At 48.4% G+C, this 25,477-nt stretch overlaps 1 protein-coding gene across 1 annotated transcript in view; it reads right to left on the bottom strand.

The window, feature by feature from the left end:
* Positions 1–25,477, bottom strand: part of ADISSP (adipose secreted signaling protein) — a 73,513-nt gene that overhangs the window by 34,276 nt on the left and 13,760 nt on the right. The window contains exons 2-3 of the mRNA XM_081021277.1: positions 9,610–9,726; positions 1,448–1,590 (exon numbers count right to left, since the gene is read on the bottom strand). Coding sequence (XP_080877403.1) covers positions 1,448–1,590; positions 9,610–9,628 — 162 coding nt within the window. The 5' untranslated portion in view covers positions 9,629–9,726. The remainder of the gene's footprint in view (positions 1–1,447; positions 1,591–9,609; positions 9,727–25,477) is intronic.

The raw sequence follows: 25,477 nt of genomic DNA, 5'->3' as shown, positions 1-25,477 counted from the left end.
GGAAGTCTACGGCTTCTGAGAATCCTAAATGTGATGGTGAACAATATGTGTAAATTGAAATATGTTATGTAAAACTCAATAATTTATTTTTTAAAGTGTGTTCCTAGTCCTCACTAATACTACTACTAATAAATTTTTATTTACACCCCACCCTTCCCGGTTCAGAAAACCGGGCTCAGGGAGGCTAACAACAAATTTAAAACACTTAATTGTAGAAGCAGAATAAAATACAGTATAAAAAAAGAATAACAATAAAATTCAAAGTTCAGAAATCAATTTAGGGGAAATCCATGTAATAAGCATTAGATAATCCCCAGGGCTAGCTGGCTAAATTAGACCTACTTGGGCCAGCGAGGAGGCCAGGGGTATAATTAGCTGTGGGGTCTCAGAGCAGGTAATCTTCATAAAAGGGGAGGGAAGAGAAGAGAAGAGAAGGGAAATAAATAAACAAATACATACATACATACATACCGCGCAGATAGGGACACCAGCATACAGACAGGGTTTCTGGTAGGCGGGGGACTATGTATGGAAGTGAGAGCTGGACCATCAAGAAGGCTGATCGCCGAAGAATGGATGCTTTTGAATTCTGGTGCTGGAGGAGACTCTTGAGAGTCCCATGGACTGCAAGAAGATCAAACCTCTCCATTCTGAAGGAAATCAGCCCTGAGTGCTCACTGGAAGGACAGATCCTGAAGCTGAGGCTCCAAGACTTTGGCCACCTCATGAGAAGAGAAGACTCCCTGGAAAAGACCCTGATGCTGGGAAAGATGGAGGGCGCAAGGAGAAGGGGACGACAGAGGACGAGATGGTTGGACAGTGTTCTTGAAGCTGCCAGCATGAGTTTGTCCAAACTGCGGGAGGCAGTGGAAGACAGGAGTGCCTGGCGTGCTCTGGTCCATGGGGTCACAAAGAGTCGGACACGACTAAACGACTAAACAACATGATGGGAGCACCAACATGCAGTCCCCGATCTCTAGACTCCGCAAACAGACGCCTGGCCTACTAGTAAGGTAAAGGTAAAGGTAAAGGGACCCCTGACCATTAGGTCCAGTTGTGGCCGACTCTGGGGTTGCGGCGCTCATCTCACTTCATTGGCCGAGGGAGCCGACGCACAGCTTTCGGGTCATGTGGCCAGCATGACTAAGCCGCTTCTGGCAAACCAGAGCAGCGCACGGAAATGCCGTTTACCTTCCCGCCAGAGCGGTACCTATTTATCTACTTGCACTTCGTGCTTTCGAACTGCTAAGTTGGCAGGAGCAGGGACCGAGCAATGGGAGCTCACCCCGTCGCGGGGATTCGAACCACCGACCTTCTGATCGGCAAGTCCTAGGCCCTGTGGTTTAACCCACAGCGCCACCCGCGTCCCAACTAGTAGTACATGTGAAATGGATCTAGGGGTCTCGGTGGACCACAAGCATAATGTAAGTCAACAGTGCACTCTTACCTTCACCAAGAAACTGCCATCTTTCTCCTGGGTGACCATGACCACGGAGTCGTGGAGCTTTTCGTCAAAGTGCACATGGCTGGAAGTCCCCTCTGCCGGTTGAGGCGGGGCGAAGCGGACACCTCCCACTTTGGACTTGGTGCCTAGAGGAGACACATCAAAGCCAAACAGGGATCAGGTGCCAATTTCAGAAAGAGGAATCCACTAGCAAGGTTAGACAGAAGTTGGAGCTGCTGATTCGCAGATGGCTTGGTCTGGTGAACACGGAGACACGGGGAGAGCCTGCAGGATCAGGCCCACATAACCCAGCATCCTGTTCTCACAGTGAATAACCAGATGCCCCAATAGGATTGTACAACAATAAGTAACCAAAGAATTAAACCCCTGTGTTGCAAACAAATATCAGTAATATCCAAGACAACACGATGACCAAGTACAACAATGCAATATCAATATAAACTCTTTATATAATCTATACTTCTGTTTATTTGGTTCTACATTTTCAAGAGAAACCACCAAGAGTACACATTTTGTGACTTTCAGAGATTTGTAACACTTCTGTTTATTTGGTTATGCAGAGAGTGCATATTTCATATATTTCATATTGTTCAATGTTCCGTATAGATTATATAAAGAATTTACAGTGGTACCTTGGGTTACATACGCTTCAGGTTACAGAGTCCGCTAACCCAGAAATAGTGCTTCAGGTTAAGAACTTTGCTTCAGGATGAGAACAGAAATCGTGCTCCGGTGGCGCAGAAGCAGCAGGAGGCCCCATTAGCTAAAGTGGTGCTTCAGGTTAAGAACAGTTTCAGGTTAAGTACGGACCTCCAGAGCGAATTAAGTACTTAACCCGAGGTACCACTGTATATTGATATTGCATTGTTGGACTTGGTCATCATGTTGCCTTGGATATTACCAATAGGACTGTAAGCAGGATTCGAGCGCAAGAGCCCCTCTTCTCCCGTGGTTTCCGACAACTGGCGTTCAGCAGCATGGCTGCCTCCAGCTGCGAAGACATAGCACAGGCATAATGGCTAGTAGCCATCAAGTGGCAGTGAGTTCCACAGTTCAACTATGTGCTGAGTAAAGAAAGGCTTTCTTTTATCTGTCCTGAACCTTCCAATATTAGGTGTCCATGAGTTCTAGCGTTACGAGAGGGGGAGAAAAGTCCACCCGCCTTCTCAACGGCTTGCATAATTAAAAAAATGTCTGCCATGCTGCCTCTTACTCGCCTTCGCTCAAAATTAAAAAGCCCAGCCTTTCCTCGTAGGGGGTTGCTCCATCCCTCTGATCACTTTGGGCACCCTTTTTTGAACCTTTTCCAACTCTACGATATCCCTTTGGCAACCAGAACTGCACAAAGTATTCCAAATGCAGCCGCACTATGGATGGCAGCTAACAGATTGAGGTTGAATCCTGACAAGACAGAAGTACTGTTTTGGGGGGACAGGGGGCGGGCAGGTGTGGAGGACTCCCTGGTCCTGAATCAGGCAACTGTGCCCCTGAAGGACCAGGTGCGCAGCCTGGGAGTCATTAAGAACTACAGTTGTCCATAGACGCGCAGGTTAATTCTGTGTCCAGGGCAGCTGTTTATCAGCTCCATCTGGTATGCAGGATGAGACCCTTCCTGCCCGCGAACTGTCTCTCCAGAGTGGTGCATGCTCTGGTTATCTCCCGCTTGGACTACTGCAATGTGAGAGCCAGTATGTTGTAGTGGTTAAGAGTGGTAGACTCATAATCCAGTGAATCGGGTTCGCATCTCCACTCCACAATAAGGTATACTATTCATAGTATCAAATTATAAATTTCAATGGAAGTTCGTTCAACAAATGAACAACCAGAAGACCCAGTGGATCAGATCATTCCTTAGTCAGTTCATGCATAAGGTCCATCTGTATAATGGTGCCTATTCCATCTGTCTGTTCGTAAAGTCCAAAAAGTCCACATGAAAGGTTGTTACAGTTCCACAAAATCCTTAAACAGAGTCTAGACAAGGATTTCCATAATGTTGGCCTTGTTTCGCCGTCCTGGGCTTCATCAGTACTTAAAGCTCTAAGTAATGCAAATAAATACAATATCATGATCTCACACATTTTACAACAAAAATAATATAAACATGCATGAACTGACTAAAGAATGATCTGATCCACTGGGTCTTCTGCTTTGTCCGTTTGTTGAACTTTATGAGTTACTTCCGTTGAAATTTATAATTTGATACTATGAATAGTATACCTTATTTATCTAAGAACACAGCCGGTTTCGTCTCGCGTGTTTATTGGGCTTGCTATCAACAGTCAACAGCTGCAGCTCTCAGTGACAACAATGCACCAAATGGCAGAGATAAGTTTGGTGCTCAGGAGACAGGGAAAAGGGTGCACAGTTCGACTGATGAGCAGAGGCGTGTCAAGTGGAAACGATCCAGCTCTTCCTTTTGCAGAGGGTTTCTGCCACGGAAACTTATTTATAAATGTTTCCAGGGAGCCCGCTTTGGATAAGCGCCTCCACTATGAAGAAGACAAAGACAAAGACAAAGAAGAGGACAAAGACAGAGAAGAAGACAAAGAGACAAAGGAAGAAGACAAAGACATTTTCTAATGGAACAAATTATATTTTTAAAATATGTTTATTTTGAAGATGCACATTTTAAAAAGCCTGCCTGGCGTTTCCACACCTTAGCACTGACAATAAACCGTTAGCCTAGGTCCTAAACTGCCTTACCCAGCCTGATCGCCTCTACAGCCAAGCCTGTTAAGATTCCCCCATCCCCCAAACCAACCCAGCAAGCAGCACTCACAGCCCGTATCAGCCCATCACACAGTTGTTTTCTTTAAAAAATGTGGAAAAGTTCAGAGTGATGGGTCACTGTGTATCTGATTGACGGAAAACATGATATTGGGCAGGTGCTTAAAAAACAAAAGGTCAGGGACACGAGCCCCAGCAAGCTCAGACATGAAGGCGGTGCCGATAGCTGGAGGGTGAGGGCTGCACAGCTGTGGCCGAGTCCTCTCCACCCCCAGGGTGGGGTTCAGCATTAGCAGAGCATTGAGCCCAGCCACCTGGAAGCAACCTTTCCATCAGGCTGCACCAAAGGCAGAGGCCAGCTGCCCTTGGCTCTCCTGCATCTGATCCCAAGCAAGAGCCATTCCATCAGACTCCCCTGAACTGTTTCCAGCCTAGCTGCTCGCTGCAAGAGCTCTGTAACCTGAAGCACAGGTACCCTAAATTTGCTCTTTCCCCCATTCTCCTCCCTCCTTGTTGCCTTTTCTTTTTATGCTGCGTCTGTTAAACTGTAGGAATAGGGGCAGGCCTGTTTTTCACCAAGCTTGAAATCCCCTTTCAGTTTTCTCCATGCCACGAACCATATCATAAACTCCTGTCATATCCCCAAGGACGTGCTCCTGGCTTCTGGCACCAGGCCCAACTCTGTGACACAAAAATGTCTGCAAAAGTGGCACGGAGGATGGCAACACCGTGGGGGAATCCCTTTGCAGACAACTGCCGTGCCTGAAGACAGACCGTCAGGTCATGCATCTGTAGCAGTGACCAGAGGAGAAATGACCACTGAAGGAGCACAGAGAGAAAAAACGCCTTGGTTATGGTTACCAGATTTTTTTCAATGAATCCGGGGACACTTTTTTTTTTTTTTAAGCTGAGTAGCAACAGGGAGTCAGTAGTGGGGATGATGAGGTGCAAAGCCCTTCTTTTGCACCCTGTGACACAGAAAATGCACAGAGTTTTTTAAACTGGGCAATGGCACGCCGCACACCCGTGACTCCTGAGCCTTCCCCGATCTCCTTCCCCCTCACGGGCGAGCAGCCATTGCCCAGGAGCGGTACAAGGCGCGTGGTTTCTCTGCCAGGCAAGGTGCAAAGCCCTTCTTTCGCACCTTGTGAAACATAAATGTGTAGAGCTTTTTAAAAACTGGGCAACAGCCGGCTGGCTGCAACCCCCGAGCCTCCCCTGATCAGTCAAAACAAAGGGGGAAGGAGGCAGGAGATCTGTACCGCCAGACATCCCCAGTTCCCCTTTGGCAGCGGCAGTCAGCAGCCCGGAGCCAGCCTGGTAGCGCAGTTGGCCCTGGCTGGCTTCAGGAGCTGCTCGCTGCCGTGGCGCCCGCCATTTTTTCTTGCCAGAAGTTTCGGCGAGGAAAAATGGCGGGCACCATGGCAGCAGGCAGCTCCTGGAGCCAGCCAGGGCCAACTGTGCTACCAGGCTGGCTCCAGGCTGCTGAGACTGCCACTGCCACAGGGGACAGATTTGCAAATCTGGGGACATTCCAGAGATGGAATTTGTCCAGGGACAGATTTGCAAATCCAGGGACTGTCCCCGGGAACCAGGGACATCTGGTAACCCTAGCCTTGGTGCATCTGCAGCAGCAAAACCAGATGCCTTCACCTGCCCCGGCTGCAACAAAACATGTCTCTCCCCTGTTGGTCTCTGCAGCCACAGCAGGCGCTGCAACTCTCCAGCTGATTGACCTCACCCCCAAAGGAGCCCTCCTCTTTTGTCTCTCAACAGTATCATGTGGCCTCTTACCTTTTCTCTAAACCAGTGTTTCCCAAACTCAGGTCTCCAGCTATTTTTTGGACTACAACTCCCATCATCCCTGGATACAGTACCAGTGGTCAGGGATGATGGGAATTGTAGTTCTGAAACAGCTGGAGACCCATGTTGGGGAAACCTTGCTCTAAACTAAAAAGGCCTTAGAGGAGCCACTCCATCCCTTTGTGGGGCATCTGGGGGCACCAGTGACAGAGGAAGAATATGAGGCTGCGGGTTCAGCAGATACAAGACACAGCAGTCGTTTATTTCAGCAGCCAAATGCTTCCTCCACCTTGCTCACTGTAATCAGCAATGCAGACAGTTTAGAAGCAAAGCAATTCACTATTTATTGACTGCACTTATAATCCCATCCTTTTTCTGCAAGGAGCTCATCCAAGGTTCTCCCCCATAATTTAATAATAATAATTTCTATTAATTGTACTCCGACTATCTGAGCAGGTTGCCCCAGTGACTCTGGGCAGCTTCCAACATATATATGAACATCATCAAACAACATCAAACCTTAAAAAGCTTCCCTATACAGGGCTGCCTTCAGAGGTCTTCTAAAAGGTATATAGCTACTCAACTCCTTGACATCTGATGGGAGGGTGTTCGAGGTGGGTGCCACCACTGAGAAGGCCCTGTGCCTGGTTTAATCCCAACAACACTGCAAAGTAGGTTAAGCTGCAAAGCAGTGGACTGGCAGCCCAAGGTCACAGCCAGTGGGAGTCATGGCCGAGCCAGGATCTGAACCCTGGTCTCCCAGGTCTTGGTCTGACACTCTGAACCACTACTCCAACCTACTCACAACAGCAAGCAAGGATGTGAAGCTGGATCTCCCAGCGGGCTGTTTACTACTACACCTGCCTCTCCTAACTTCGTATTAATGTCTGAGTAAGCAAAGGATTCCTGACTCCCCGGTTGTTCAGCAACTGCAACAGAAATGACTCACCCACTGACAGTATATCATAGCTGGAATGAAGAAAGTTGGGGGAAAGGACAGACCACGTTTGGGGGGGGGAGTGTAAGGGCTGGGCTCCATTCAGTTCTGGTACTCAAAATCACACCTGTGCTGAAAATTACTGAATCCTAAGCGTACGTCTTTCTATACCAGACGCCAGTTGGTGGAATTCAGGGTCCCAATAAAATACAGTGCAATAAAAAAGCATATCTTGCAATAGCTGAAGTCCCCTCCAGTGCTGATGAGTTTACAGTTATGCCCCAGGCAGGACAACTAACTTCTGGGAGGCTTCCCTCCTCCTGTCCAGCAAGGTTTTCCGCGTCCCCCTTCCAGGTCAAAGTACATGGACTTGCCTTTCCACAAACTCCTGTCCAGCAAAGGAGGAGGAAAGAGGAGGGTGGGTAGCACATTCCGAATTCTGCCCATTAGCCATGGATCAGCCGCTGAGGCTACAATCATGGGACTGTAGAGCTGGAAGGGAACCCCAGTGGTCACCTATCCCAACCCCCTGCAATGCAATCCTACATGAACCTCCCTCTGCCCCACTGAACTCAAGAAGCCCCTTACCTCTGAAGAGACAAGGAGATACAGTGGTACCTTGGTTCCTGAACAGCTTAGCTGTCAAACAAACCTGCTCCCAAACACCAAAAACCCAGAAATGTGTGTTCCGGTTTCCAAATGTTTTTCAGAAGCCGAACGTCCGACACGGCAGGAAACTCCTGCAGCCAATCGGAAGCCGCACCTTGGTTTTCGAACGGTTTCAGAAGTCCTCCTGAATAGTTTAAGTTCGAGAACCAAGGTACCACTGTACATAATTCTGTTGTCAATAAGGCCAAATAATGGGGGTTGAGGCCATTGGGAGCTTGGGGAGAAAAGGGTGGTTAACGCAGAGAGGTTTCGGCAGTGGAAGGCAGGAGAATTAGAAGCACCGATTCTTAGGAGACTCCAGACGTCTGCTAATTTTTTTTTTGCAAAAAGGCAGGCGTGCCTTGCAAAGCTGGTCTGTTGAGGCATCTGTTCACTGAGTTTATAAGCGCGTAAGAATGTGAGAAGGGTCTGCTGGATGAGGCCAACAGCCAGTCCAGGATGCTGTTCTCACAATGGCCAGCCAGGAAACCAGTAAGCAGGATTCGTGCACAAGAGCTATTCTCCCCTCCTGTGGCTTCCAGCACCTGGGATTCAGAAGCATTGAAGCCTCTGACTGCGGAGCTATTTTATATCTATCATGGCTAGTAGCCATCAATAGCCGTCTCCTCCTCTAGGAATCTCTCTACTCCCCTTTTAAGGGCACCCAGGCTGGGGCCACCACCACCTGCGTTGCGCGCAGAAGCATTCCTTTCTTCCAAGGAGCTCAGGGGCTATCCAGTCTTAGACCCCCAACGACCCTGCGAGGACGGCAAGCCTGAGACGCAGCCCTCTGCCCGCCAAGCCAGTAGCGATTTGAACCCGTCCCCAGTTCAGGCAGTCACGGCGCTGCCCTCTGCACCAAACTGACTCAAACCCCTTTCATTCTGGTTTTTGCTACGGCATGCGGATTTTCCTCGCCGGAGACGTTCTGAACCGATTTGCATCCGCTTTCTGAAACGGATTATTAAAGGGAGGCAAGGACTGAATACGAAACACAGAAAGGCAGGCAGAAATGGAGCAAAAGATTCGAGCCACTCGGCCAGGTATTTCAGCCAGTTCCGTTCTGTATTGTTTTGGATACAACAGCCCCCTTGCCTGAGGACAGCTCTACTGCCCTTTGATGGGCACCAGGCTTATTTACAAAGAATGTTATTCCCTCACCTTTCCTACCTCCGGGTGCAGTGGTGGATGTTCGTTTGGACATATCACAACCAAAAAGGCTCAAGACAGAATTCGTGCGACGTCGGCATAGCACAGCCTTTGCATAGCACAACCTGGAGCAATGCCATGGTTTTGGACTACAGTGGTACCTCAGGTTACAGACGCTTCAGGTTACAGACTCCGCTAACCCAGAAATATTACCTCGGGTTAAGAACTTTGCTTCAGGATGAGAACAGAAATCGTGCAGCAGCGGCGTGGCAGCAGCAGGAGGCCCCATTAGCTAAAGTGGTGCTTCAGGTTAAGAACAGTTTCAGGTTAAGAAGGAACCTCCGGAACGAATTAAGTACTTAACCTGAGGTACCACTGTACGACTCCCAGAAGCCCCAGCCAGCACAGCAGTCGTAGTCCAAAACCTCTGGAGGTCACTGGGTTAGTGTGGGCAGGAATTTCGTCCAGCACAGGACCACCGCAGCCTCCCTAAACTTGCAAAAGGGAACACATAATGTTTCAAGCGCAATCCTGATCATTTGTGCTCAGACTGCTCTGCATCGTCTCTGTGTCCTGTGCAACCCTGCAAGGTAGGCCTGTGCTGGCTGATGGGAGCTGGGATCCAAAAAAGTTGGAGGGCACCAGGTTGGCAAACGCTGTGCTAACAACCCTCCAGGTTGCAGGCTGAGAGACTGCAGCTGCCTGGACTCGGCCTGATCCAGCAGGGAAGCTCTGGCATTCAAACTAAGAGCAAGGAACCCTGCACTCGAGGAACATGCCCGACGGAAGGGCCAAAGCAGCCCAAGACCACCCAGGATGCTCAGGTCGCCGTGGCAACGGGCATCTAGCCCCACTCGGGTACCACACACCGGCCACTCACCCTTGTTTGCAGTCGCCATTTGACCCAGGGAGAAGTTCCTCCGGCTTGCTCTGCGTCGAACTTCGGCCAGCCCTGTCAGCGAAGGGCCATGCTCCGAGGGGGTGCAGCGGGCTGCCTCTGAAGACAAAGAGGGGGTGCACAAAGGGGAGCAGGAGAGGGGAAGAAGACAGGCAGGTTGAGCCACAGTTAAGACTTCTCTCTCCCCTACAAAAGATATTGCACAGGGTAGGGAACCGCCTTGCCCAAACAGTTCTCCGAAGCGTTCCCTCTGGGTCCTAAGGGCTGACATGTCCAAGCCCATACCAACAATTTTCTTCATGGGGGGGGTGAAGAGGAGGAGGAGTGGGCAAGCAGGCTAAGCAGCCTTAGGTGAAGTGAACCGTCAACCCCAATCGCAGTTTCTGTGACCCACAGGCAAAAAGACAAAATGAGCTCAGGACAAAAGCTAACACGCCCCTATAGCCCCCACCTGCCTGGGAATTGCAGAGAATTTTCCACAAGCAAATGTCCAGAACGCCAGTTTGCAGGAACTGGACCTTGACTAGAGCCTAAGGTTACCATACGTCCCCATTTCCCGGGGACAGTCCCCGGATTTACAAATCAGTCCCCATACAAAATCCATTGAAGTTGAAAAGTGTCCCCAGATTCATTGAAAAAAATCTGGGAACCTTACTATAGCTGCACCAGCCTTTGGAACTCCCTGCCCCTGCATATTGAGGTAGGTAACAACTCTACCATTTCCTTTGCAAACTCTTCCTCCCTTTTTCTTTTTGCAAGACTTTTAAAGGGTTGGAAGTTTCTAATCCCATCCAGTTTCTCTCCACTGGGACTGAAATTGTTTGTTTGTTTGTTTTGCAAAGCTTTACTGTTGATTTTTTAAATTATTCTTCTTAATAACAAACATATGTTTTCGTGGGAAGCGACTTGTAGGCACCTCCTCTCGGTCCCTTCAGCATCAGAAGCAAGGCTGGTGGTGCCACGAGACACGAAATTCCCTCCTCTCAAGAGAGGTCAGGCTTGACCATCTCCTCGCTTTTCTTCCACCTTCCTGCTCAGACAAGCCTTTGGGAACTGACATGTAGACCAGGGTCTCCCAAACTCGGGTCTCCAAGTTTCTGGACTACAAATCCCATCACCCCAAGCTAGCAGGTCCGGTGGTAAGGGATGATGGGAACTATACCCCCAAAACAGCTGGGAAACCTTGGTCTAGACCAAGCTGATCGCTGGGCTTCTTTCAGGGCAAACTGGATTTTAATAGCTGGCTCTAAATTTATTAATCTCATAAAATTTATGCACTGCTTGACTGTAAAAAAACAACCCTTGAAGCAGTTTACAAAAGACAAAAATCAAGGGGGTAGGAATCCTATTTTGGAAGATACAAAAGTTAATATACTGAAACAGATTCACATTACCTCAACTTTCTAAGTCTCTGGGTGGACTTGTCCAAATAATAATAATAATAATAATAATAATAATAATAATTTATTATTTATACCCCGCCCATCTGGCTGGGTTTCCCCAGCCATTCTGGGCGGCTTCCAACAAAACACTAAAATACAATAACCTATTAAACATTAAAAGCTTCCCTAAACAGAGCTGCCTGTTTAGAATGTCTTCATCACGGCACCAAAAATAATACAGTGATGGTGCCCGCTTGATATCACTAGGCAGGCAGTTCCAAAGTGCCAAATTAAAAGATGGATTTCTTACAAATGCGGAATGAGTATTATGGGGCACCTGTAGCAGGGCCAATTCCTCCGACCGAAGTGGCTGAGTGGGCAGCTGTGAGGTAAGGTAATCTCACAGGTAAATTGCTCCCCAGTTGTTAGGGGCTTTATCTGCTAATAACAGCACTTCGAACTTGGCTTGGTAGCAGATGGGCAGCCGGTACAGATCTGTGAGCACGGGAGTTATATGCTGGCAACACCTCCCTCCTGTCAGCAATTGTGCTGCAGCATTCTGCACCCACTGCAGCTTCTGGGAGAAGCATGAGAGAAATCCCACACAAATGCGTTTTGACATATTCTAATTATTGCTTTTCAGCCGGTTTGTTCTTACAGCTTTGCATTTTATAATGTCTCCAAGTGCTGTTAGCTGCCTTGCAGGAGTCGTTCGGAAGCTGGCGGACTCTTCTTCCTTGTGGTTTTTGAAAGAGAGGTTGGGTGGCCACCTGTCAGGGATTCTGGAGCGGTGGTCCCCGCGTGGCAGCGGGTTGGGCTAGATGACCGCTGGGGAGGCCCCCCAGCTCTACAATTCTATGAGCTGAACGCCAACATGGGAGAAAGGTAGGCTATAAACACAGTCATACCTCTTGTTACGTTTGGTTCAGTTTGTGTCCCGCAGCAACCCGGAAGTACCAGAAAGGGTTACTTCTGGGTTTCGCAGCTCGCGCATGCGCAGATGCACAAAATGATGTCACGTGCATGCGCAGAAGTGACGAATCGTGACCCGCGTGTGCGCAGACGCACAGACGTTGGGTTGCGTTCCTCTCGGATTGCGAACGGGGCTCCGGAACGGATCCCATTCGCAACCAGAGGTACCGCTGTACAGTAAACAAGAATAATTGAATAAAGGGCATGCGCACAGCTGCCGATTCGGACACTCAGGAATGCCGGCCCACCACCAGCCCCTGAGCTCATAAACATAAATCTCATTAGCACGCTTTCGTTCCCCTATTTCTCCAGAGCCTCTTGAGTCCCGAACAGGTTGTGCAAGATGCCGGCACGCCTGGGACCTTGGTGTCAATTGTAGAGAGAGATGTGCCAGATATAAAAATAGAGCTCTCTTTGAAGTTCTCACCTCCTCCTTGGCTTCTGAACGTATTATCTTACAGAGCCTTTGCATCAACAGCATCCCAGTTCTAGACCCATTTTTAAAAGAAATGTGAAGGGGCAGGAAGAGAAACACGGGAGCGGCAGAGTCTCGAGAGCTCAGCAAAAGAAAGAAAACCATGAAGCAAAACGACAGAGTGAGATCAAGAATGCAATGCACCCTGCAGCCATTGCCAACCCGGTGCCCTCCAGATGTTTTGGGCTACGACTTCTTCATGAAAGCACTTCTTCCTGCAGTGCGCCGTTAAACTATGGATGGGACAGCCACCAACCTAGATAGGTTTAAAAATCAAGCAAATTCATGGAGGGCAAGGGCTACTGAGCCATGTTAGAAACTGAGATATGAAAGCTAGGAGCTAAAGGACACCTTAAACCGAGGTTATGGGTGCAACAACGAAATGGGCGCATTCTTTTTTAAGAACAAAAATGCAAAGCTGAAAATGAATGAACTGCAGCTAAAATATTATGCTCATGTTTCACATGGTCTAGTCCAGGCGTGCCCAGCTTCCAAGAGACTGCGATCTATTCCAACTAAAAATAAAAAAAACTGGCAGTAATATGCCCATTGTATTGACCAAAGTAGTTGAGCTTTTCGGGGGTAGCACTGATCAGACGCGGGTGGCGCTGTGGGTTAAACCACTGAGCCTCTTGGGCTTGCCGATCGGAAGGTCGGCGGTTCAAATCCCTGCGACGGGGTGAGCTCCCGTTGCTCGGTCCCTGCTCCTGCCAACCTAGCAGTTCAAAAGCACGTCAAAGTGCAAGTAGATAAATAGGTACCGCTCCAACGGGAAGGTAAACGGTGTTTCTGTGCGCTGCTCTGGTTCGCCAGAGGCGGCTTAGTCATGCTGACCACATGACCTGGAAGCTGTACGCCGGCTCCCTCGGCCAGTAAAGCGAGATGAGCGCCGCAACCCCAGAGTCGGCCACGACTGGACCTAATGGTCAGGGGTCCCTTTACCTTTTCCTTACTGATCAGAGTTGTTGAGAGGAGGAAGAAGCAAAGCTGTTGAGCAATTTTTTATTTTTGAAAAAGTGGTTGGGGGTCCCAAGATCGACCAGGATCAAGCAGGGGAACATCCTGCAATCGACCAGTAGATTGTGATCGACCTGTTGGACAGCCCCGGCCTAGACCTTCCCCTTCTCTAACTTCTGCAGTCTTCAGAGAGCAGAAGCGCGGAGGCAGAAAAAGGTCGTCTTTTCCTTCCACGCTGCAGTTTTAATCTCAAATCTTAGGCCCAGTCCTGCGCCCAGAGCTCAGAAACTGCTTGCACTATTGACATTTCCCATCACAAAATGCGCCGAGAACAATGGGAGTTATGAACGTTGCCATTGAGGGCTACTAGACAGGGGTAGCTCAGTTGGTAGAACATGAGACGCTTAATCTCTGGGTAGTGGGTTCGAATCCCGCATTGGGGGAAAGATGACTGCACCTGCATGTTTGTTGTTTTAAATCAAGTTATATAATAATAATAATAATTTATTATTTATACCCCGCCCATCAGGCAGGGTTTCCCCAGCCACTCTGGGCGGCTTCCAACTGAATATTAAAAACACAATACAGCAATCAACATTAAAAGCTTCCCTGTACGGCGCTGCCTTCAGATGTCTTCTAAAAGTCAGATAGTTGTTTATTTCCTTGACATCTGCTGGGAGGGCGTTCCACAGGGCGGGTGCCACTACTAAGAAGGCCCTCTGCCTGGTTCCCTGTAACCTCACTTCTCAGAGGGAGGGAACCGCCAGAAGGCCCTCGGCGCTGGACCTCAGTGTCTGGGCAGAATGATGGGGTTGGAGACGCTCCTTCAGGTATACTGGACCGAGGCCATTTAGGGCTTTCAAGGTCAGCACCAACACTTTGACTTGTGCTCAGAAACGTACTGTGAGCCAATGCAGATCTCTCAAGACCAGTGTTATGTGGTCTCGGCGGCCGCTCCCAGTCACCAGTCTAGCTGCTGCATTCTGGATTAACTGCAGTTTCCAGGTCACCTTCAAAGGTAGCCCCACGTAGAACGCATTGCAGTAGTCCAAGCGGGAGATAACCAGAGCATGCACCACTCTAGCGAGACAGTCTGCGGGCAGCGAGGGTCTCATCCTGTGTACCAGATGGAGCTGGGAGACAGCTGCCCTGGACACAGAATTGACCTGCGCCTCCATGGACAGCTGTGAGTCTTATGACAGCTGTGAGTTTTATGAGGAACGGCTAAGGGAGCTGGGCATGTTTAGCCTGGAGAAGAGGAGGTTAAGGGGTGATATGATAGCCATGTTCAAATATATAAAAGGATGTCACATAGAGGAGGGAGAAAGGTTGTTTTCTGCTGCTCCAGAGAAGCGGACACGGAGCAATGGATCCAAACTACAAGAAAGAAGATTCCACCTAAACATTAGGAAGAACTTCCTGACAGTAAGAGCTGTTCGACAGTGGAATTTGCTGCCAAGGAGTGTGGTGGAGTCTCCTTCTTTGGAGGTCTTTAAGCAGAGGCTTGACAACCATATGTCAGGAGTGCTCTGATGGTGTTTCCTGCTTGGCAGGGGGTTGGACTCGATGGCCCTTGTGGTCTCTTCCAACTCTATGATTCTATGAGTCCAGAATGACTCCCTGCTGTGAACAAGAATTACCGGTATATGCAGATCTGCTACAAATTACCCAGAGATCCACCAGCAGATCCCAGCCTACCCTGAGCCCATTCCCAGTCCAGGAGCACCTGGGGAGGGAGCCCTGAGCACACTCCAATCCGGATCCCATCGTCCCCTCCAGCGATTTGGCAGAACCATCAGGCCCTGGGCCAACTTCTCCCCCAGCCTGGGAGCATCTGGTTCTGCTCATCCTCCAGAGGAGGAGATGTCCTTTTAAAGCACGTCAGGCCAAAAAGTCCTTTGGAGCTGAATTGGGAAGCAACTTCCAGATGGGCCCCTGTGTCGGTCTCTAGCAGAAAACAAAGAATCACGTCGCAGCACCTTTTTTTTAAAAAATAGCCAATTTATTTGCAATGAAAGGAGATTCCGTCTAAACGTTAGGAAGAACTTCCTGGCAGTGAGAGCCGTGTCTGGTTTTCAAATAGAGGCTGGAGTGCCGTCTCTCAGGGATTATTTAGCTGCAATTCTTACACTTTGGGGGGGCTGCACAAGATGACACTTGGGGTCCCTTCTAACGCCACGGACGTGAAAGATTTAACTAGGAATTATGAGCCTCAGAAGTAAAGAGCATGGGCATGCGCAGAGTGCACGTCCCTTGCCTGTGAGGACCCTCTGTATTTAGTAAGATGATTCTGTTATGCAACAATATTCCTTATTTTATTCAAATTCTATGATTTCCAGCAATGATGAATGATGATTAGCAAATGTTGATTATAGAATCATAGAATTGTAGAGCAGAAGCCCTTCAGATATTTGAAACTGGCTCTCAAATCTCCTCTTAGCCTCCTCTTTTCCAGGCTAAACATACCCAGCTCCTTCGATCGTTCCTCATAAGGCTTGGTTTCCAGACCCTGGGTCAACTTGGTTGCCTTCCCCTGCACATGTTCTTGACTTTTGATTTCATTTACGTTCCTAAAAACCTTGGCTTGGTGTCGACAACAACTTTATGAGCTCATCTAGGGGCCGACGAACTCCAACATCCGAGGAACCCTTTCTGGGAGTCACAAAGTCCCGTGGAACAAAGAACTTGCAAGCAGAAAGAATTCCCTCCTCTGCCAAGTATTAACTGATTGCAAGTTTCTTCAGTATCCCTGAAGGAGCGTCTCTACCCCCATCGTTCTGCCCGGACACTGAGGTGCAGCTCCGAGGGCCTTCTGGCGGTTCCCTCCCTGCGAGAAGCCAAGTTACAGGGAACCAGGCAGAGGGCCTTCTCGGTAGTGGCGCCCTCCCTGTGGAACGCCCTCCCACCAGATGTCAAAGAGAAAAATAACTACCAGACTTTTAGAAGACATCTGAAGGCAGCCCTGTTTAGGGAAGCTTTTAATGACTGATGTTTTAATGTATTTTTAATCTTTTGTTGGAAGCCTCCCAGAGTGGCTGGGGAAACCCAGCCATATGGGCGGGGTAGAAATAATAAATTATTATTATTATTATTATTATTATTATTATTATTATTGATTCCATCTCAAACTCAATGCAGCTTCAAAAGCTCCGATTCTCCTTCTTCCTCCATTTTGCACCTTATGACAAAAAAGAGTCAAGAAGGAAGTTTCAGAGGGAGCTGAGGGGCAGATGGGGCTTGTCAACCTGTGAAGGGAACCCATCAAGAGGGAAAACTCTGACCCTAAATCTTCAAGAGAAGAAAGTCTAAGGAATAAAAGGTAAAAGTAAAGGACCCCTGGACAGTTAAGTCCAGCCAAAGGGGTTGCAGCGCTCATCTCATTTTCAGGCCATGGGAGCCAGTGTTTTTATTTTTATTAATTAATTAATTAATTAATTTATTATTATTATTATTATTACCCCAGCCACTCTGGGTGGCTCCCAACAGAATATTAATACTAATAATAAAAGCGCAAAACATGAATTCACACAGGCTTTTACAGTGTTTTAAATCGGGGCTGTTCTCATGCCATCTGTTACAATGGGGTGGGTGGAAGAGACGTTTTTTATTTTCTTTATTTTAACTATGATATATTGCATATTTAGGAATGCAACCACATAAAATTAATAGGAGGTGCTCCACAAAACCAAACTCGAGGGGGCTTGATCTAAGTAAAGTGCTGTTTGCTTTGTTCCTTGAAAGAGTTTTGGGTTTTGTTTTTTCCCCCATCAAGGAAAGAATGGATCTCCAGTCTACTGTCAGCAGCATGTCTACATTCCCTTTTTTTCGAAACCATCCCTACCTGCCATTCAGTAATTTTACTGGCAAGACTCAGGCAGCTCACCCCCCACGGCCTTCAAACAGATGGATGTCTGACTGAGAAATGGAGATGGGAGGATGGGAGGGAGAAATCGAAGAAATATCCATTTTTTTCCAGGCAAAGAGGACTATAGCTCAGAGACACAGCAGCTGCTTGGCTTGCAGAATGCCTCAGGTTCAATCCCTGGACATCAAGTGATGCAGAGCGGAAAATTTATTTATTTATTCAGTCTTGACAGCTTCACCGTTCTTAGCTCTCTCTTCCTTGCATTCAGGAAACAAGCAAGCTAAATCAGATCACTCTCATTTTTATTTTATTTTGAACGCAAGAGGGAAATGATCCTAATCTGCACAGGAAAACCCCTCCAGAAAACCCACATGGGTGTCTGACACTGGCCATTACTTGCTAACTGAGACCCTGGACCAGGGGTCAGCAAACTTTTTCAGCAGGGGGCTGGTCCACCGTCCCTCAGACCTTGTGGGGGGCCGGACTATTTTTGGGGGGGAGGAGGAATGAATGAATTCCTATGCACCACAAATAACCCAGAGATGCATTTTAAATAAAACCACACATTCTACTCATGTAAAAACACACTGATTCCCGGACCACCCGCAGGTCGGATTGAGAAGGCAATTGGGCCAGATACGTGCCCTGGGCCTTAGTTTGCTTACCCAGCACAGTATAAGGCGGCATCACATATGACTCAAATCCTGCATTCAGAAGAGCTCAAGGTGAACCAAGGGCAGGAGCGGCCTACTCAGAGCAGGTGCAGAAAAGTGAGGAGGAGGGATCCCAAAGACCTGAAATCAAGGTGAACTGTAGACATGTTTTTTTGTGTTATCATCACATGTGCATTTTATGCACAGAGGAATAATAATAATAATAATAATAATAATTTTTATTTATACCCCGCCCTCCCCAGCCAGAGCTGGGCTCAGGGTGGCTAACACCAGTAAAATTACAGTAAAAACTTAATATGGGGAAAAACACCAATTTAAAATACAGGTTAAAATGCAATTTAAAATGCAGACTCATTTTAAAAGTAGCCCATAGATCAAGACCATATGGGGAGGGAAACAGAAGGGTCAGACTGAGTCTGACCCAAAGGCCAGGCGGAACAGCTCTGTCTTGCAGGCCCTGCGGAAAGATGTCAAGTCCCACAGGGCACTAGTTTCTTGTGACAGAGCGTTCCACCATGTCGGGGCCAGTACTGAAAAGGCCCTGGTCCTAGTTGAGACCAATCTAACCACCTTGCGACCTGGGGCCTCCTAAGTGTTGCCATTTGCGGACCTTAAGGTCCTCCATGGGGCATACCAGGAGAGGCGGTCCCATAAGTACGTGGGTCCTAGGCCGTATAGGGCTTTAAAACACAGGGAATAAAAACAAACCACATTTCTAGCATTCCCAAAAATGGCAGAGCAAAATAGATTGTTTGTGCTTGGAAGGGAGGGAGGGAGGGAATGAACATACAGGGAAAGGATTGTGCTAACTGAGGGTCTTATGGGATTAGCAAGAAAAGGAAGGGATTAGGGAAAATCACCTTGGAGGCAAAGGCTGCAATCCTACGAGGCAGGCTTACCTTCAAAAAGCCCCCATTGCACGCAAAGGGAACCACATCCGAGTCAACACCCTATAGGGTTGCCCCACTAGGCTGCAATTTGACCCCCCACTATCCACTGGTCAGAATGGGGCTCACTTTCAAGGAAATATATGGAGCACCGGGTTGCAAATTTGTGGAGGAGGAGAGGACTATGGATGGCTCCCAGCCATGATGGCTCTGCTGTTGCTTCCACAGGAGGGGAGAGGGATCTTGCGTTGGGGTCCTCCTTGCTGGTTTCCCACAATGGACACCTGGTTGATCCCTGCGAGAATAGGAGGCTGGAGGGGGTGGGCCACTGGGCTGATTCAAGCACAAAACCAGCCCTCTCCCATCCTGTGGTTTCCAGAAAGAGGTATTCAGAAGCATTTCTGCCTCCGACTGACCGTGGAGGCAGCTCAAGTGGCCATAAGGGCAATCGTATTTATGGGACCGCCTCTCCTGGTCTGCCCTGCAGAGGACCTTAAGGTCCATGAATAATCATAGTTTTTAGAGGTCCCGGGCCATAAGGAAGTCAGACTATCCTCCACCAGGGCCAGGGCCTTCTCAGTGATGGCTTTTTTTCAGTGCCTTCTAAAAGCATTCCTGTTTAGACAAGCTTAAAGGTAAAGGGACCCCTGACCATTAGGTCCAGTTGTGGCCGACTCTGGGGTTGCGGCGCTCATCTCACTTTACTGGCCGAGGGAGCCGGCGTACAGCTTCCGGGTCATGTGGCCAGCATGACTAAGCCGCTTCTGGCGAACCAGAGCAGCGCATGGAAACGCCATTTACCTTCCCACCCGAGCGGTACCTATTTATCTACTTGCACTTTGACGTGCTTTCGAACTGCTAGGGTGGCAGGAGCAGGGACCGAGCAACGGGAGCTCACCCCATCGCGGGGATTCGAACCGCCGACCTTATGATCGGCAAGTCCTAGGCTCTGTGGTTTAACCCACAGCGCCACCCGTGTCCCTCTAGACAAGCTTACCCGGATATTTAATCTGCTCTTCGTTTATTGAGAGTTTTAAAACTGTTTTGAGCTTACTAGTATTTTAACGAAGACAGGGGTGCCTGGCGTGCTCTGGTCCAGGGGGTCACGAAGAGTCGGACACGACTAAACAACAACAACAGTATTTTAATTTTTCGAAGGTCTTAAATGGCCTATTCTCCTTACAACCTTCCCTGCACCTGATGATCTCAGATGTGCGAAGGCAGGTGGTTGTGGTTTGGGGGAAACGGGCCAAATTAGATCTCCGGTTGGGCCAAATTAGAGCCGCGGGCCACAGACTCACCACTACGACAGCTCAAACTTGGCTTCGTGTACCTGGGTTTTTAAAAAAACAAATGGGGCAACTCTGTGTGTTTCCTGTCTCTCCAACAGCTGCCTTCCTCCATCTTACTACGCTGAACACTAAATAGATTTCTCTCCCCCCGCCCTTTCCCTCCTCGTGGAAATATTATTTACCGAGCCCATTTCCATTAGGAAGGGAGCTCTTTAAAAGCCGAAACACCCCAGGGCTTGGCTCTCAGCCGCCAGACTTTATATATAATGCCTTTTTCACTAACCACATCCCTCTGCCAAAATGGTGCAGACATATGGGGTTATAGCCGTTGCTGTGCTTTCGTGCGTTGAAAGATCACAGCCATTTCTCCTGCTCCCCTCCTCGCTGAATGTGTAATCCAGGCTAGGCTTTGGGGGGGGGGGGGGGCTTTCTGTTTGGTCTGTGCTTGCATCGCAGGGAATGCAATGGCTGCAGCTGCCGCAGCGCCACAAATCCTGACTCAGCCCCGAAAGCCACCAAGACAGATAACAGAACTGGGTCTACGTGGTGCGCGTAAAATCTCAAGAACTGCGTGGATGATGGAGCAGCTACCCTGCAAAGAAACGTCGCAGTGTTTTGGATTTTTGAGCTTAGAGAAGAGGCCATAGGAGGTGACATGACAGCCGCTTATAAAATTACATGTTGCATAATAGTAATAATTTATTATTTATACCCCGCCCATCTGGCTGGGTTTCCCCAGCCACTGGGCAGCTTCCAGCAGAATATTAAAATATAGTAATGCATCAAACATTAAAAGCTTCCCTAAAGAGGGCTGACTTCAGATGTCTTCTAAAAGTCAGATAGTTGTTGTTCTCTTTGACATCTGGGAGGGTGTTCAACAGGGCGAGCGCCACCACCAAGAAGGCCCTCTGCCTGGTTCCCTGTAATCTCACTTCTCACAGGGAGGGAACCACCAGAAGGCCCTCGGCGCTGGACCTCAGTGTCCGGGCAGAACGATGGGGATGGAAACGCTCCTTCAGGTCTACTGGGTCGAAGCCGTTTAGGGCTTCAAATGTCAGCACCAACACTTTGAATTGTGCTTGGAAACATACTGGGAGCCAATGCAGATCTCTCAGGACCGGTGTTACGTGGTCTCGGCGGCCGCTCCCAGTCACCAGTCTGGCTGCCACATTCTGGATTAGTTGTAGTTTCCGGGTCACCTTCAAAGGTAGCCCCACGGAGAGCGCATGGCAGTAGTCCAAGCGGGAGATAACCAGAGCCTTCACCACTCTGGAGAGACTGTGGCCAGGTAGGGTCTCATCCTGCGTACTAGATGGAGCTGGCAGACAGCTGCCCTGGACACAGAATTGACCTGCGCCTCCATGGACAGCTGGGAGTCCAAAATGACTCCCAGGCTGTGCACCTGGTCCTTCAGATGCATTGGAAGATTCGGGACACAGAAAAGGAAGCTCTTCTTTCACGCAGCGACTGGTTAAACTGTGGAACTCCCTCCCACAGGATGCCGCAATGGCTAGTAATCCGGGTGGCTTTAAAAGAGGATTAGGCAAATTCATGGAGGAGGAGAGGGCTCTTGTGTTCGAATCCTGCTTGCGGGTTTTTCACCGGGGCATGTGGTTGGCCACTGTGAGAACAGGATGCTGGACTGAAAGGGCCATTGGCCTGATCCTGCAAGCTCCCTCTTTTGTCCTTATGGTAACCAAATATCATAACTGAACATTGGGTTTTGTTACGGTCCTTCTCTATTCTGAACTGGTTAAAGCCCACCTGGAGTCCTGTGTCCACTTCTGGGCATCACAGTTTAAGAAGGTTAAAAGTGCATCCCATCCCCACCTGTCCAGTTTTCTATGTACTTTCAGGACAACTAGACAAATTGGTGTTTATCTCCCTAGAAAAACCAAGAACAAATTGGCCAGCTTCCACCCTGTGTGTGCTGTTGGCATTAAATATAGCAGAAAGGAATTATTTTCCAAACAGTAACTAAACTGCTCTGTTATACTAAAAATAAAAATCCAACTCTATACTTTTTTTGAGAGCAATTGCGTCCTACTCACTGGGGCAAGCTTCTGAGCAATAACCTTTCCGGGATTTTTGCATTGGGAGTGTTGGCTAGAAAATTTCCCTCTGCAGAATTAGAATAATTTGCATTGGAAACTGGCCTGAAGCTTTATGTATTCAGCAAATATGATGTCCAACACTGAACAGTGATTCCAGACTACTGTTTCATAGAATTCTTCATCAGCGTCTGACATGGGCACTGTTCCACAGCATTTGATATTTTCATTTACATACATTCATTTAAAATAAGATGGGTTTATGAAGCAATTCTATATCCTCCCACTACGATGACAAAGAATTCTACGAAACAGTAGTCAATATCTGGAATCACTGTTCAGTCTTGGACATCATATTTGCTGAATACACAAAGCTTCACAGCTTGTCTTTCATTGTACAAAGTCTGGTACCTCGCTTCATTTACAGATTTTCAGAGACTTTGAGACTAAAGATCTCATTCTGTACTTGTTATGGTTTGAAGGAATTCTATAAAGATTGTCTATTGCGTATGTACATGGTCATCGTGTTGCCTAGACATTGTTGACCACCCAGCTGTAGGTCAGAGAATCTCAGAATTGTAGAGCTGGAAGGGGTCCCACGGGTCATCTAGTCCAACCCCCTGCAATGCAGAATTCCTGTCCCTGGGTGGACTTGAACCACCAACCTTCTGGTGAACAGCCATGCAAACTGACCCACTGAGTCACTGGGGGGATAGTCTAGCATCCTGTTCTCTCAATGGCCAATCACATCCCCGCGGGAAACTCAAGAGCAGGACCTGAATTCAAGATTACTGTATTCTCCCCACGAGCAATTGCCAGCGGAGGGCACTCAGAGGCCTAATTCTCCATTAATTTGCCCAATCCTCTTTCAAAACCACCTAGGGTCTTGGCTAGAACTGCCTCCTGTGGCAGGGAGTTCCACAGTTTAACTGCACGCTGTGTGAGGTAGTATTTTGTCTTGCCTGCCATGAAATCTTCCAGCGCTGAGCTTTGTTGGAGGTCCGTGAGTTTTACCAACGTGGAAAAATGTTACCCTGGCACAAACTTTAAAAGATAAACAGAGAAATGTTAAGTGCAAGGAGCAGCCCCAGACCGGTCCCTTCAGCTGTACCCAAAAAAAACCACGCCAGCCAAATAAGCCCAATGAAACTTCTGGCAAAGAGCTCCATGTCTTTGGGGTGGAAATAGAATTTAAAACCCAATAATTCATTCCCCTTTATACCAATTCCTGTAGCCAACACAAAGAAAGTATTAAAGATTCCTGTGCCTTCTGTCTTTGAAAAGAGCTTACAGATTTAGAGGGTACAAGTTCCCAGCTTCCTTCCATATCGGAAAGTTATCCTTTTCAAAAGGAGATTTTGAAAAATCCATTTTGCCCGCTGCTTAGCATTCAGAGCAGCCCCTAACAGGATCAAGCTGCTAGATTTCCGTCATCGGCAGCAGAACCATGAAAGCCTGCTCTGCGCGTGCGCACACACACACACACACACACACACACACAGCCGAGTTTATTTAGGGTACTAATTTGTCTTGCAGAGACAGTGTGGGAGAATTTAATCGCTGCCTTCCAACAGTCAGCGGCAGACCGAATCCTGCCCTGTCTCATGCAGCTGGCACCAAGCCAAGCACGATAATCTTGTCCCCGTCGTGTTGGGGTGCAGGGAATGTTGTGCATTACTGTACTTTGGAAACATAAGCAGAAAAGGCAGCCCCCACCTGCCCCACCAAATCCTCTATTTCCCAGGTAGGCAGGGAAACCCGGGTGGCAGGGCCTGGAAGCAGCCAGACAAGAGACGTCAAAGGACAGCCGTCTTCCAAAAGGCTGCAAAGGGTGCAGGTTGCATGCTTGCCTTGGCGCTGCGCATGACGTCATGCAAAATGTATGGGGATTTTGAAGCCATGCGGCTGAACGGAGCAGGGAGAGAGCAGGGTTAGAAACTCATCAATATATAAGCTGGGAGAGAAATCGCTCCTTAAACCAAGGTTACAGTCGCCAAAACAGTCTAGTTGCCATTATGGGGCCAGACACCTCCAATGTCTTATCTTTCAAATGATGTACTGACTGTGATTGATTCTCAGTTAAACATCTGGCTAGATCAGAGGGCAGCCTTCAGCCAGGTTAAGAGCTCTGAGAACTTAAAGAAGAAAAATCACTTGGAATAGGGACAGCCCACATATAGTGGAACCTCAGTTCTCGAACGTCTCAGAAGTCGAACGTTTCGGCTTTCGAACACCGAAAACCCGGAAGTAATTGCTTCAGTTTTTGAAGAAGAAGAAGAAGAAGAAGGAGGAGGAGGAGGAGGAGGAGGAGGGTTTGGATTTGATATCCCGCTTTATCACTACCCAAAGGAGTCTCAAAGCGGCTCACATTCTCCTTTCCCTTCCTCTCCCACAACAAACACTCTGTGAGGTGAGTGGGGCTGAGAGACTTCAAGAAGTGTGACTAGCCCAAAGTCACCCAGCAGCTGCATGTGGAGGAGTGGAGATGCGAACCCGGTTCCCCAGATTACGAGTCTACTGCTCTTAACCACTACACCACACTGGCTTGGAACGCTTTTCAGAAGCCGAACGGTCTTCTGGAACGGATTCCATTCGAAAACTGAGCTTCCACCGTATTGGCCTATTCCAACCTCTTTTTATTAATGTTCATACGAACCATTCATAACGAAGGAATATTCTTCACAACTGTGAGCAGGACAATGGGGAAGGGGTAAGCAAAGGCAAGCTGCAACAATTCACCATAACATTGTTCACTGCTCCTGCTCAGGCTGCACAGAGAATGAATTTCCAGTTCCTGAAAATCTTTCTGATTGTGCAAGTAAACAATAACTGATAGGATTCTACAGGATGGGGTATCAGTGTATTAAAAGAGTCAAGATCCAAGGATCCACAGGCATGCATCTCCAGGTGGTGGGAACATCAGGCACCATCCTGATGCCTGAGCATCTTCACTTGGTCGCAGGCGGCCAATAGCTAAGTGCAAAATGTGCCTGGCAAATTTCGAACACTGCCTTCAGGTGTTGTTGGACTCCGAATTCCTGTCACCCCAATCACTGACCATAGGTCCTGCGGATGATGAGAGTTGGAGTCCAGTTGAGAGTCCCATGGACTGTAAGAAGATCAAACCTCTCCATTCTGAAGGAAATCAGCCCTGGGTGCTCACTGGAAGGACAGATCCTGAAGCTGAGGCTCCAAGACTTTGGCCACCTTGTGAGAAGAGAAGACCCCCGGAAAAGACCCTGATGCTGGGAAAGATGGAGGGCACAAGGAGAAGGGGACGACAGAGGACAAGATG

This window comes from Podarcis pityusensis (assembly GCF_964106645.2).
Source record: "Podarcis pityusensis genome assembly, chromosome: 9".
Classification (NCBI taxonomy): Eukaryota; Metazoa; Chordata; class Lepidosauria; order Squamata; family Lacertidae; genus Podarcis; species Podarcis pityusensis.
The sequence above is the reverse complement of the archived record's forward strand: the minus strand, read 5'-3'. Positions and strand labels throughout refer to the sequence as shown.